Raw genomic sequence first — 14,707 nt, forward strand, 5'->3', positions numbered from 1 at the left:
TCAGTTTTTAATAGAAGCTTCACGTACAGTCATATTCACTAGACTTGAAACATTGATTGATTTAATGAATGTAATGTCTTTAGAGTGTTCCCCTATTTACCTTTACAGCTGCAAAAAAAAACACATCAATTTTATTTATAAATATATGATCCCAGAGGAAAGCCTACCTCAAATGTTGCTGCCCATTCATAATTACGTGCTTTTCATGGATTTCAAATTTTTCGAATAGACAAGTTGCAACACCACAGAAGACAATTGAAGGTCCAAAGGCTAGCTTTAAATTCCATCTCCAGAGAGGGAATAATAAAAATACTTAAAACATGAGCTCCCTGTCTGACCACTAATATTACTTCCATAAAAAAACAAGATTGGCTGCAGACAGTAAATAGCTGTTCACCTTCAGAGTATTCATGATTCAAGGATTTTCATTTTGTGCTAAGCCCATATACCCAGGGGGTGGGGAGCTGGGGGCTGGATCTCCATGTCTTTAAGAATGGCCCCAGAACAGAGCTCCCTCACCTTTTACTCACAATTAGTCACCGGCTTGTGTCAGAAAATTGACTGCTTCTATATGTCACTGTCATTGGTCAAGGCTAAAGTCGAGCCTTTTGAGAGGAGGCCCCTCCAGAGAGGGTCTGCGAGATAGGGATCGGGACGCCGCAGGAAATACCACCAAGCAAGCCTGACACGCAAGACACACACACATACACACACACACGCATACACACACTAGACCTCCCTCAGGTCACAACCAATGTGGGGCCCGTAACGTGTGCATTCATATGAAATGTATGGCCATTGTTTACAGTTCAAAGACGTTCATGGGAAATAATCATCTCCGTTTTGAAGTGGGTTGAGTGTAATTTCAGCATCCACTGCTATAGGCTTCCTGTGGTGATCCATAGTGACAGTCACATATAATGTCTGCAACAGCCAGTTCCACTGCCTGGGCGTGACATGATTGGTGCAGTATTATAGGTACACATCACTTGGCTCAATGTACAGTACACTGGTTGTTCAAGTATTCTCTCGTGGCTCAACGGAGTCGTACAAAATTGCCCATGTGGGAAAAATCATGTCTCTCCTGAGGGTTTTTTTTTCTGCTTTTCTAGCTCACTTCCAGTTCACAGATAACACACACACACACACACACACACACACACACACACACACACACACACACACACACACACACACACACACACACACACACACACAGTCAACCACCCTCAGGATGTGGTATAGAAAATAAGTAAATGTCAATGTTTTCTAGGGATTTCCTTTTGAAATGGTTTGATTGTTTAAGTCAAGCGTGTAAAATCAATGGCTGATGATTTGTGTCAAGTATGAGCTGTAGGGCCTTAGGGTGTGGACATTAAAATGCAAACATTGCATGTCCTCTGCATACAATTATGCATAATCACTGTATGTCTGTTCCCTGCCAAATAGATATAGTTTTAGTTTTGATGAAGTAGCTGAAGTAATAATAGAGAAAGTGTCTGTTTTATAAAATATTAATCTGAAAACATGCAGCCATTGAAAAGAATTGTATTTTACAAATGCTCTGCCACTGTCTGTACATCAATGTGATATGGTTAAAAGACAATTTGGAGAAAGTGATTGTTAATCAGGAACAAAGAGTCAAAATACTCACTCAAAAATTGCATCAAACAATGTTTCACTTCAAAACCAAAACCAAAACCAAAACATGTTGCATTGTTGTTGTACAATATTTAGCACTGACACTGACAATAATTAATATTCATGAGACCGCGACTTTGCAGCCCCTCAGGATGGTTAAATTAATCATGCTAACAGGGTCATTTAACTGCCTTATTCAAAGCAAGCAATTCTCGTGCAATAAATGACACAATAATTACCCACACAATCTAACAAGATGACAGTGACAAGCGCAGGAGTGACACACTCATCTCCATAAAGTACAAAGGACACATTTACACACACACGCACAACAAACTGAAAAAAAATTAAAATAAATCTGAAGTTAAATCCATATAGGCAAGATGAAAGAATAACAACAAAAAAAGAAAAGAGAAAAACAGCTAACGATTTTACATCCGCCGCTGCTTTTCTCCCTACGAGTAGTAAACTTGATTTATCACCACGTGTTATTATTTAGCGTTATTCATCTTCTCTGTCAGTGCACACAGAGGGGTAATAGAAATGCCAGCGAGGTGGTTGATTTACTTAGTGAAATTTTCATATCAAGGCTCGCGGGGCATGATTGGAGTCTGTAAGAGTAACGGGAAATCATACATTATGTAGGCGAAATCTGACGCGACCTTGAGACTTCTCAGCACGGGCCATATATTACCAATCGGGAGCGACCTTCGCGTCCCGAGGATACATCTGATGTGTTTAAGGCTGTTTTACAATGCATTAGGAGGGCCTTTTTACATGTGCTGAGCTCACTTTATTTGCTCATATGTTTCACAGGAAGAGTTTAGTGTCAGGCTGATGGGGACCATTCACGCTGACTTGAGTCACTTGTCGAGACAAATGATCCCGAAAGGAAACAGGCCCGGTTTGATGCGGATAATAAGCATTTCAAAGCAAATTCCCACTTCTCCCCTTTCATATTTCCCCTCTCCAATATGCGGCGCGTTTACTATTCAGTGAGCCCTTGCTGATAACCGGCTCATCGTGTATTCTCGCTCGCTGCGATTGATTGACCTGCATCTTCAAGACACAGAATTGGATATAATTTTTCCCACCAAGTGATGGGGCGTCAGGATCAATATTCTCACTGTTGGTTAAGCTTTTGCAACCTTTACAACATCGATCTCTCTCACATAATTGTCTTCATTTTTTAAATCAAGTTATTATTTTTTTCTTTTTGTACATTGCCAATGACATTTGGAATGCCTCGTGGCCTTGCTATCTGACCCTTTGAGATAGCAGAAGGTTAAGGGCGCTAAACACAGATCTATTAGCATCTTACATATATTGTCCACGTCTCCCTCTTTCCCCTTTCACCCCATTTTGCTACAGACATGTGGAGAGAGAGTGGCCAGTGTTGTATTTCCATATAAAAAGCCCCATAATTATAGGGAGGTGGAGATGAAGACGGTTGTTCCCCTTATCAGAGGAAATGATAAGGAAGTGGCAGGGCCCCTGTGAAAGAACAGAGTCCATTTTGATATAATTGGCAGTGGAATTATTTATGACATTAATTGCCACATTATCGACTGGCTGTCAGCTCCCGTGTCAGTCTGTCCATCTTTCTTAGCAGGAAAGAGCCAGCTCAGCCTGGTGCCCACTGACAAGCTAATTACTACAGCACAACCCCCAATGACAAATGCTACTCATCTAAGGCCGGGCCCGGAAATAAGGGCCACTTCCCCTCCTTCACCCCTCCCTCGCCCTTCTCGGGATCAAGTGAGACGGCAATGTGCTGCCAAATGTCTTCAGGTGCAGGAGAGAGAGTCTGTATGTCAGATAGAGAGAGAGGGAGAGAGAGAGAGAGAGAGAGAGAGGGATATATGGAAGGTGTGAGGGGCAGAAGGATTTCTACAGCCAAGGGGACAGTTAAATCTAAATCTCACCCCATCCTGTTTGCTGCTCTGCTATCAGTGGCCACTTGTCACTCATAAAGACAAGTCCTTTTTGTCCCCCTCTCCCCCTGCCTCCTTGTAAATTTGCATTAGCTCATGCCAATCAGTCATCTGGGCTTGTGGGCTGATGTGTAGTGACGGGGTGATCGGCCCTCCGTTCTTTTGACAGGGGGTCACACGCTACTGTGCCTTTTGGGGAGGTGAATTTGTGCTTCGAAACCAATGTAATATAGAGATCAGAGAGTATACAGTTTAACATCTGAACATGTTGAAATATGGTGTGACAATTACAACACAAAATACATTATGCATTTCATATAAATGTATATGGTATAGTTTTTTTGCTGTGAGAACACACAGTGTCAACGTCATTTTGTTTTTTAAAGAGATGCACATTTACACACCGTAATTAGTCAGAAACATTTCTGAAAGAAAATTGTTGTAGATGATGTGTGTAATCAACTGGTTTATGATGATATCTATAATTAAACATTTTGTATTGTATTATATTGTAACTTACATTTCCAGAGTGACCTATACATACTGTACCCAGACTTTCAGCTGTGGCTAAAACAAGCATGGATACACACAAAACTTTTTTTTTTAAAGGTACAGTTCTATGGCTGGTAGAGGAGCCTGCAGGGCTACTGTAGCAGAATGTCACTGATCTGCTCTGATGAAGTGCGTGCCATTTGTTCAGTCAGGAAGTTCCCAAGAAGCAGCAGCAAGGAGGGTCAAGGATGGCATGGCCTACAGGTAGATATGTGGCTCACACCTTAATTAATCTACTGTCCGTGATGCCCAGGCGTCCCGTTCATGCCATTCAAGGCGCACGTCAAGCATATGTCAACCGGCTCTGGCACTCCACGCCCATCCCATAATGCAGTTTGTGTTGGCATGGCAGCTCGGGATGCGTCCCTGACGAGGATAGGAAGTGACACGCACCAAACTCGGTGTGTCCCCCAACCAGCGCCGGTGGCTCGGGGCCTGTCAATTCCAGCTCCATCAGTGGCACTGGCTCAATGGCAGCGCCTGTGACACATGTCACAAAGTTTTAAATGTCTGCTCTTTTCAGCAGGATGGCTGGGCGCGCGCCGCAGCCAGGGGAAGGATGACATTTTGTGTCGTGCGGGGAGGGGGGGGGGGGACTTGTTGTGGCTCCCCTCTTCCTGCCTTCTCCGGCTGTCAGGCCCACTTTCCTCGGAGCATATCAAAACACAGACAAATAAACCTTGTCAGTTTGAAACGCCGGCACTAGTGACCAGGCTCCTGAACGGCATGTCAGCTGGAATGTGGTCACACAAGTCCTGTAAGGAAGTGGAGTATAAACACATGCAAGCAAGCAGGCATGCATACTCCCACGTGTAGGCACACAATCTAGCAAAAGTAGCACACATTTTTAAGTTTATAAATAAGAAATAAACAGATAGACATTGTGCACAAACAATGCATGAGGCTATCTCTGACCTTTCCTTCATCTGTCTGTGGATGATTGACATGCTGGACTGGAGCTCAACATGGTTTCTATCAAGTACCTAAATACAGCAAGCCTCTCCTCTTTATATCAACGCCAGGGTTTATTAAGCAATCAGCTACTTCACCTCTTAAGTATGAGGTAATGTAATCAGGCCTCAGCACATTAGCCAGTTGTAATGATGACTAACAAAGCACTATCATAAAGTCAAGTGACTCTATAGGCTTCACTATGAATGTGACATTTGATCATTAGGAAACATTGTGCATCTCTTTGAAAGCTCCTATGGAAGTACTTTGAGCTCTGTATCAATTTGACAAGAGACACACGTCAGTTAAAGCCTTTTTAATCATTTGAAGACAACCAGCTAATATCATTTTACATGAGATCAGCTATAGCAACAGAAGTTCAGATAAGATGTAAAAAAAAATAAGCCTGCCGTTTAACTTAAGTTGTTGCGATAAGAAAATACAATCATATCAAACTGTGTAAAATCAATGCCATTTTTGAAGACTGTGTATAAAAGCTTGATGCAAAGCATCTCAGTGCAATGAAATGAATTAAAGGAAATGTTCAGTATGAAGTTGAGGGTTGAAGACGAACAATGGGAAAGGCAAAATAACATAAGAAACATGGCACCAAAATACATAATAATACACCTGGAATGCATACTTGGCTTAGGTTAAAGCTGATATTGGAATGGACAATTGGCTTCGTTAAAGCATGATATTGGAATGTATTTTTACTTTTAAAAAGCTGCTGAAAACAGCACCTGCTATTATATACACACATTTAATAAAAACTGATCAAATCATTGCTCATCTACTCGTCTACACTAAGATTGAAATAGATTCAATGCAATTCATTGAATCAATAGAGGGAAAAGCATCCTGCACTCTGTTGCGGCCTAAACTGATCATGCCTCACGTTTGGACTCGGGCTTGTTATGTCTTCCCAATGTCTTAACGTTTTAAACAGCAGTTATGTGTCTACTAGTGTGTGAGTAAAAAAGAGAGAGGGAGAGAGAAAGAGAGAAGGAGAGAGATGAGTCCATGTCAGGCCCCAGGTGTGTGACCGTCACCCCTTTCACCCTTGATTAGTGGCGGTAGTGGACGGGTGATCCATCATGGCTGTCAAAGAGAAGGATGCAATTGGCTTGGTCTGTTTGTCACCGAGTGTGTGTAAGAGAAAGAGAGAGAGGGAGGGAGAGAGAGAGGCAGAGGAAGAGACTGTCCTTGTGTGTGTGTGTGTGTGTTTGTGTGTGTCTCTGGAGTTGTGCAGATGCTGATGCTTGGAGGCAATCATGTCAGTGGGAGTGTCAACTCTGACTGTGAGCTGGAGGCAGGCAGAGGCAGAGGAGGCCGTAACTATGGGGCTGAAATACAAACTTTAAAAGCTAAAAAAAACTGAAAGAAAAAAACATTCCTCTTACATAACCATCACAACATCTTTTTGATTACGTTTTAAATCTTATTTTTTTTCCAGTGGGAGACGAGGTGACAACAAAATATCACCGGTGGTTTCAATAAATAAGAGATTGATTTGATCCTCTCTCGTTTTCTGTTAAAATCCATCATGAATCATGTCCCTCAGAGTTGGTCGTTGCGGATGAATCTGTTGCCTTCCGAGTGCTTGCCGTAGTAGATGTAGCGACACTTAGCGAATACACCTGCAAACAGAAAGAGAGTAGCGTAGGTCATGCATGTAGTTTCCAAAGTCAATAACAAAACATTTTTGTAGCATCTTAACATGGGAGGCTTAGGACTGTAGAGACTGTAGTTTGACCATGTTTACACCTGGCTGTATTTATGTACCCGGATCATCAAAAGGCAGTTACCATTTGGACTGTATTGCTTGGAAACTAAAATGAATGTGTTTAAGGTTCATGGTGTTAAAAAGACCATAACTGAAAACACAGTTGTCTTTGACAAGATGAGTGACGACAGCAAGTCAGCTACCAGCGTACAAACTGATTCACACTGACACACCAAACCATCACAGATCACAGCAAGCTATTACTCAACAATCAGCAGGCATGGGTGTGGCACGTCCATGTGTATTTGTTTATATACATGTAAAGGGGTAATGACACACACCAGATAATACAGGACAGTTTGGAGTGAAGACATCTAATTTAATTTGCTGAAACTGAAAAAATGGGGAAACAAAGTCAAAGCAGAATGAGATTAAATGACCAAAACTATAGTCACACTAGAACATAAATCCAAATGAAAGTCAAAATGAGTCTGTATGTTATTAGATTACATAGATAGAAATGAAATATTTGCTTTCTACTTTACCGAATGAACAGTGTGCGTTCAGTAAAAAACAAGCCCTTGGGAATTACATTTACAACAAAGCTGTGCACCGGGGATATAGGGCTGCCCAGAGCTGTGTGTGTGTGTGTGTGTGTTCTGGTCTGTTCTGTCTCTGATGTCACAGCATAGCTTCCCACTACTGCCACTTGATGAATGTGGCGGGCTGCGGCTAGGTGTCACCTCTCCCCAAATGAGGCAAGGACAAGTGGCATTAGTGCTGTCAATGATCCTCACGACAGCAGAACAGATACAGCTTTCGCCAGGCTTTTTAAATAGACATCAAGTGCATTATGGGAGGAAGGAGGGTGGCGGTGGCGTGTGTGTGTGTGTGTGTGTGTGAGAGGGCCAAAGACAGGGGCAAGAAAAGGAGAGACTTATGGGTAGAGAGAGGCGGTGTCGCAGAGAGGGGATGAGGGCTGCTCAAAGCGCTAAGTCCAATCACATAATCCAAAGAGACATTGTCAAGGGCGGGGAGAGAATGGCAACTAAGTGACAGAAAGCAGAGACGGGGACAGAGATACTGGTGCCATATTAGTGCCAAGCATATTCTGATGCCACCCTCAATTCTAACCAAACCTGACACATCGCTCTCTTCCCCCCCACACTCTCTCTGACTCTTCAAAGTAGGCTTCTACCAAGTCACACACGCACACACACAACCGTGCACATATGACATACACACACACACACACACACACACACACACACACACACACACACGCACACACCAGTCCCTCGCAGCAGTAGTGGGTGTTCTGTCAGGCAGAGGAGCAGAGTACAGCAGCAGCAGCAGCAGCCCACAGGCCCGAGGACAAGCTCAGTCAATCTAAATCTGGACTTTGTAGTGGAGCAGTGCTCATTTCCCCCTCATAGCCCGAGCTACTTGAGGTGATCCAAACACTGAAGTGTGAGGAGCTGTCACCTCCGATAAAATCCGGGACCAGCTCCATGCCTGCCTGCTCCCCACGGTGTGTGAGGGATACATATTACGTGTGTATGTGTGTTCGCTTGTGTGTGTGTGTGTGTGTGTGTGTGTGTGTGTGTGTGTGTGTGTGTGTGTGTGTGTGTGTGTGTGTGCTTCTCTCACAGTGAGGAGGTTGGGGGGAAATGGGGAGATGGGTGAGGGGAGGGGAGGGGGGATTCCAGCTGCAGTGATTTGCCTGGGGATATAGGTGCCACGGCTGGAGACTTTGGCTTGACACCACAGGACTTGGTGGTTGTCTCACAGCGCTCTGATCACATGGGGCCGCCGTCCGGGGCCCTTCACAATATTCACAGCTTATACCCGGCGAGAAAAAGAAAAAAAAAACTCACTCACTCTCTCTCTCTCTCTCTCCCCAGGAGTGGGGCCCCCTTTAAAGAGATTACCCACTGAGGTACCAGGAGCAAGGCTATATACCTAGCAGACATAACCCAGAGGGGATATATTTGTAGGTTGCAACGAAAAAGCCCCTTTCAGAGATATAACCTTCACAGATGAGGGAACTAAAGCTAAAGGCCCCTCAAGCCTTCACACTCGGCTGAGCTCGTCACTTGCCCATGGGGGACTGAGAAGGATTTTATATAGAGGGGAAACAGCATTGAGACATTCTCCAATCGGAAAAGCTCTGGGGATGTGTGACCTGTAGCTCTCTCAACAGCATGCCTTTAGAAGAGATAGCTCTATATTAAAAGGTGTATATTAAAAGGTGCATTTTGTTAACTTTATGTGTGTCAGAGAAGTGAACATTTTTCAATGTATATTCTCACTGAATAAACAAACACTGTTTGAAGTTAAAAAAGCTACCTTTAAAGTTTTGGTTTCACCGTTGTTGTTTACAGCAGCAGGGCCCCGTAGTTTTGTTAACAAACATATTCTTAGTCTTAACTTTGGTTCCAGATGCCTCAAAATAATTTCCTTTTGATTTATGATAGACTTATTCAATACTAACATTACATGTAGAGTTAATCTGTTTTTTAAACTAACTGAAGGATCGGCAAATGTAAACAAATCCCCCTCCTCTGAAACTACATATTATACCTTTAAGGGAAAGAAGAGAACAAAGAACAGGAATGAGGTCTGCTTTCCCAGTGGGTGAAGAAGAAGTGCATGAATGTGTCTTCATTTTCTTTTCTTTTTTGCAACCTGGCCTGACTCCACTAGCTCTACTGTAGATACATTGTGTGCATAAACACATTCTGGCTCGCCGGGCGCCCTTCACAGCGAGGAGCTTGCTCTTATTACGAGATAAACCAGGAGAAAGATGGGTTGGGTTGGAGACGGAGAAAGGGAGTAACTAAGGCACACTCACTCTTACATAACGCCTTCTGCGCCTGTGGGGTTTCTTGCCTGATGAACTGTTACTTAATAACAAGTGGTACACAGTGTCAAACGCAATGGTCTACGATATCATCTGTGCATCCCAAGCCATGGATGAACACAACTGAATCAACCCTAACACACACTCTTCTTAACTATATACACATTATCACAAAACCCATTCGCAGTTTTATCACGCAAAAACAGAGCACACACAGTGAGAAACAGTGGGGGGAAGCTATTATGGTGACAGATTAACAGAGTGAGTTGGAGGCTAATGTTTCCATCATGGCCCCGGTGCAGGAACAATCAGGCCTTTGTTCTGCATATGTCACACAGCACCTTGTTGTTTTTAAGGGGAGTATAGCTAGCGAACCCTCTTGTCTTTATTAAAGCCCTGTACAGTCTGTATATCTTGTATCTTTTCTCTAGGTGAATGCTGCAGTGTAGGTCTGGTCTGTCTCAGAGCTGATTACCCCCAAAGCATGTCCTCTCTACGGGGGCTGGATAGGCCACTCTAACAGTGTGAGTTAGTCGGCAGTACAAAGCCTCCTATGTACAGGGCTCCACTATTAAATCCACGCATATGATAACAAACGTTTTTTTGTGTGTGATTTTTTTATCTATCAAGTATAATAATTGGGAAGGGTTGGCGGGTTTGATCCCTGCCCTGCCTCTTGTGTCATGGTTGTTGTGTCCTTGGGCAAGACACTTCACCCACCTTGCCTCCTGTGAATGTCGCCAGTGAGCCTGCTATCGGTGTATGAATGTATGTGTGAATGGTAACGTGTAAATGGGAACAGGTCTCCCTTGCAAAAGAGTCTCCGGTCTCAATGGGATTCAGTTGTATAAATAAAGGTTACAAAAAAATAAAATTAAAATAGATAAATAAATGTGCTCTATACATTACTGAAGGCCACTAAAGGTATCTCTGCAACAACTCAAGTTCTGTCAAAGGTGCAATCATTGAAACTTTATTGCGTTGTTATATAAAATGACCCTAATATATAAGGAGAGGTTTACAAGTTGTTGATCAATACTGTGTCGGTCATTCAGTATTTCCTGAGATTTCAAAGTAGCTGCTGTCTGGCGCTATGTTCCACTAGCCTTAGCTACACAGTCAATTTTCAAACATTGTTTTTTTTAGGTACACTTAACAATAAGGTACACAAAATTGTAGTAACTATTACAGGTAGTAGTTATTAATGTAGCAAGGCAAGGCAAGTTTATTTATATAGCACAATTCAGACACAAGGCCATTCAAAGTGCTTTACAGGGGCAAGATTAAAATACATAATACACATTAGAAAAGTGAATGCATAGAAATAAAACATTTAAAAGTGAATGAATAGAAATAGAACATTTAAATAAAATAAAAATTACAGGTTAAAATGGAAACAGAAAAGTCTACAGACTTGATTTAAAAGAGCTGAGAGTTGCAGCAGACCTCAAGTTCTCTGGGAGTTTGTTCCAGATATTTGGTGCATAACAACTAAAAGCTGCTTCTCCTGGTTTAGTCCTAACTCTAGGGACTGTAAGTAGACCTGTCCCAGACGACCTAAGGGCTCTGGACGGCTCATAACGTATCAGCAGATCAGTAATTTATTTTGGCCCTAAACCATTTAGGGCTTTATAAACCAACATCAATATTTTGAAATCAATTATTTGAGTGACAGGAAACCAGTGTAAAGACCTCAGAACTGGGGTAATGTGATCCACTTTTTTGGTCCTAGTGAGGACTCGAGCAGCAGTGTTCTGAATTAGCTGAAGCTGTCTGATAGATTTTTTTGGAAGGCCTGCAAGGACACTCTTACAGTAGTCAAGTCTACTAAAGATAAATGCATGGACAAGTTTTTCTAAATCTTGCTGAGACATAAGCCGTTTAATTCTGTTTTTAAAGGTGGTAGTAGGCTGACTTATTAAGTTATTTAATGTGTTTCCTGAAATTCATGTCTGAGTCTATGACAATATTTCTGGCTTGCTATGTGGTTTCTAACAAAACAGATTTAAGCTGCGCTGACTTTTAATTGTTCATCTTTGGCACCAAAGACAATTACTTCAGTTTTGTCGTTGTTTTATTGAAGAAAATGTTGGCACATCCAATCATTCATTTGTTTAATGTGCCTACTCAGTGCTTGTATCGGACTATAGTCTCCTGGTGATATGGTTATGTAAATGTGTGTGTTGTCTGCATACCATTATGGTAGCATAATTTGTTCTTATTCATAATCTGAGCTATAGGAGCATGCAGATGTTAAACAGAAGAGGCCCAAGAATGTAACCTTGGGGGACCCCGCATTCAATATTTGTTCGCTCAGATGTGAAATTGCTTATTGAAACATAAAAGTCTCTCCCCTTTAAATAGGATCAAACCAGTACAGTTAAGTACAGTTCCAGAAAGTCCAACCCAGTTTGCAAGTCGATCTAGTAATATGTTGAGTCAACTGTGTCGAAAGCAGTAGTAGGTAATGCATAACTATGCAGTAGTTACTGAAAAAAAATACCTATGTAGTAGCCAGGTAATGCATAACTATGTAGTAGTTACTAAAAAAGCAAAAAGACTAAACAAAACAAACCTAGGTAAGGCATAACTATGTAGTAGTTACTAAAATTCTGTATACCTTATTGTAAAGTGGTACCTCTTTTCGCTGTTTCTCAAAAGCTTAAATGTCATAGTGTTCAATCCTTTGTATATATCTAGTTATTTTTCTACCTTAACACAAGTTTCTCCTAGCCAGTTAAAGATACACTATCATCTGACAAGAGACAAATTCATGGCACAATTTCCTAAATGTGGCAAATCTAAAGTACCGGTAGTCATACTAATGATTATAAGACAGTTATACACTTCCTGGGGTGTGAACACTCTACTAATATTCATCTAAGTGTACCTGTAGGGATTCCTATCCATGTTTACCCACATACCCTGCCTTAAAAACTGCATTTAATCAGCACACATACACGTATACACACACACGCACACACACACACACACACGCACACGCACACGCACACGCACACGCACACGCACACGCACACGCACACACACACACACACACACACACACACACACACACACACACACACACACACACACACACACACACACACACACACACAGAGAAGGAAGAGAGAGAGAGAGGGATAGGGAGAGAGAGGAGGGAGATGGAGTGGGTTTAATGATTGTTCCCTGCATACAATCAGCTTGACTCTTTTCAAGGGCCATCAATATGTCACAGAGAGACACATCCGTCGGATGTAGCTTTTAACATCAAGGTTATCTATTCTCGGCATGAATCCACTCCCTCCACTCCTAGTTTTCTCGCCCTGCCTCCTTCTCCACATCTATCCTCCCCTCTCGTCTCAACTGCTCCCACTCTGTTTCTCACACCTTCTCTTTACTCTCTTATTTACTAGCTTTGATTCCTCTATTTAAATACAACTTGTTTGCTGTATTTATCATCCTCTTTTCTGTCCCTACTCGCTAGTTTGGCCACTTAGCCGCAAATTCCATCAGTGCTACCATCAATCTGGGGAAAAATGCAATAAGGAAAAGAAAAATGCAATTAAGAAGGCAATTACACTTTCTGTATTATCTGCAAGGGTTGAAGAAAAAAAAACACTGGCGGGCGGGCAGGTAGGTGGGGGTTGGGGGTCAAGATGGAGCTTGGTCCAGGCATCCATAAGAGTTGGTGGGAGAGTGACTTATGAGCTTGGGGCGTAGGTTGCTGTGAGCCAGGGCTATTATTGTGGACACGATCCATCTCCGGCCTGTCCTTTTATCAGTTCAGCCCCAACGTCATGAGATGGAGTCACCACCTCCTCTCTATAGGGAGGCCCTGCAGATAGATAACCCCCCCGCGACCAATAAACCAACAGCCAGTGGACTGCGATTGAGCCTATGTACTCAGAAAGAGGGCTGGCCTGGCACACACACACAGCACATTGCCAAAGAGGGAGAAATTGAATTGTTTTCACTTGGTATTGGTATGCTGGATAGGGTGTGGTCTGTGTGTGTCTTAGAATTAGAACATGCACAATAACTAAAGGTGAAGTCTCATATGGAATGTGGGAATATGCATTTGCTCTACGCTTGATTTAACAGAATATGGAGAGTGGAGGCTATCTATATATCTATCTATCTATGTATGTATCTATCTATGTATGTATCTATCTATCTATCTATCTATCTATCTATCTATCTATCTATCTATCTATCTATCTATCTATGTATGTATGTATCTATCTATCTATCTATCTATCTATCTATCTATCTATCTATCTATCTATCTATCTATCTATCTATCTATCTATCTATCTATCTATCTATCTATCTATCTATCTATCTATCTATCTATCTATCTATGTTATTTTGCATTGGAACATTTTCTATCATTTGATTGACACCATTTTTGCTTAATTTTTTTTTTGTCGGTGAAATTTTTGTCCTGGAAAACTGAGTCTGATTTACCACATCTAGAATGATCTAGATGTATCTACTTGATACTACTTCTTTTGCATTTATTAATTTTTTAATGATATTATACTGTCATTGTTATCACTTAAATGTAGTGACCAAACGTCGATTTAAAAAAAATATATATCTTTAGTGTGTGTGTGCATGAGTGAGGGGGGGGGGGAGAGTAGTAGTGAGAAAAAAATAGAGCTTGAGGGAAAGCCACTTAAGTAAAACATATTGACGGCACCGCCATGAAGACCATCTTATTATCATTTTTACGATGCACATTTCTCAGAACAGAAGTGAAGGCTTAATATGACGTGTTGAAAGTAAATCCATCCTTACCTCATCTTTACTCTACTAATAGACTCCTCTGTCAATTAGTTCACCATTTTAACAGCTGAGGTGTCACCCGTCTCTCTCAAAAAAAACCCCTTGGTAGTTTTCAAAAAATTAAAGTGACATTTGTCCTCTTACCAATGAGAAATATTTAGTCCATTAAACATAAATAGCTGTCATTATGATGCATGCCCCTGAGCTCGGGCCTTCCCCCGTTTTCCCCCCCTCCTGGGCTGTTTACTG

The 14,707-nt window shown here is 42.0% G+C and overlaps 1 protein-coding gene across 1 annotated transcript in view; it reads right to left on the bottom strand.

Annotated features, from left to right (window-relative positions):
- Positions 1–5,442: 5,442 nt before the first annotated feature.
- The window catches only part of lrmda (leucine rich melanocyte differentiation associated), a 208,152-nt gene continuing 198,887 nt past the window's right edge, over positions 5,443–14,707 (bottom strand). Inside the window, exon 7 of the mRNA XM_080037431.1 lies at positions 5,443–6,718. Coding sequence (XP_079893557.1) covers positions 6,639–6,718 — 80 coding nt within the window. The 3' untranslated portion in view covers positions 5,443–6,638. The remainder of the gene's footprint in view (positions 6,719–14,707) is intronic.

This window comes from Ammodytes marinus (assembly GCF_949987685.1).
Source record: "Ammodytes marinus genome assembly, chromosome: 11".
In the NCBI taxonomy this organism is placed as follows: Eukaryota; Metazoa; Chordata; class Actinopteri; order Uranoscopiformes; family Ammodytidae; genus Ammodytes; species Ammodytes marinus.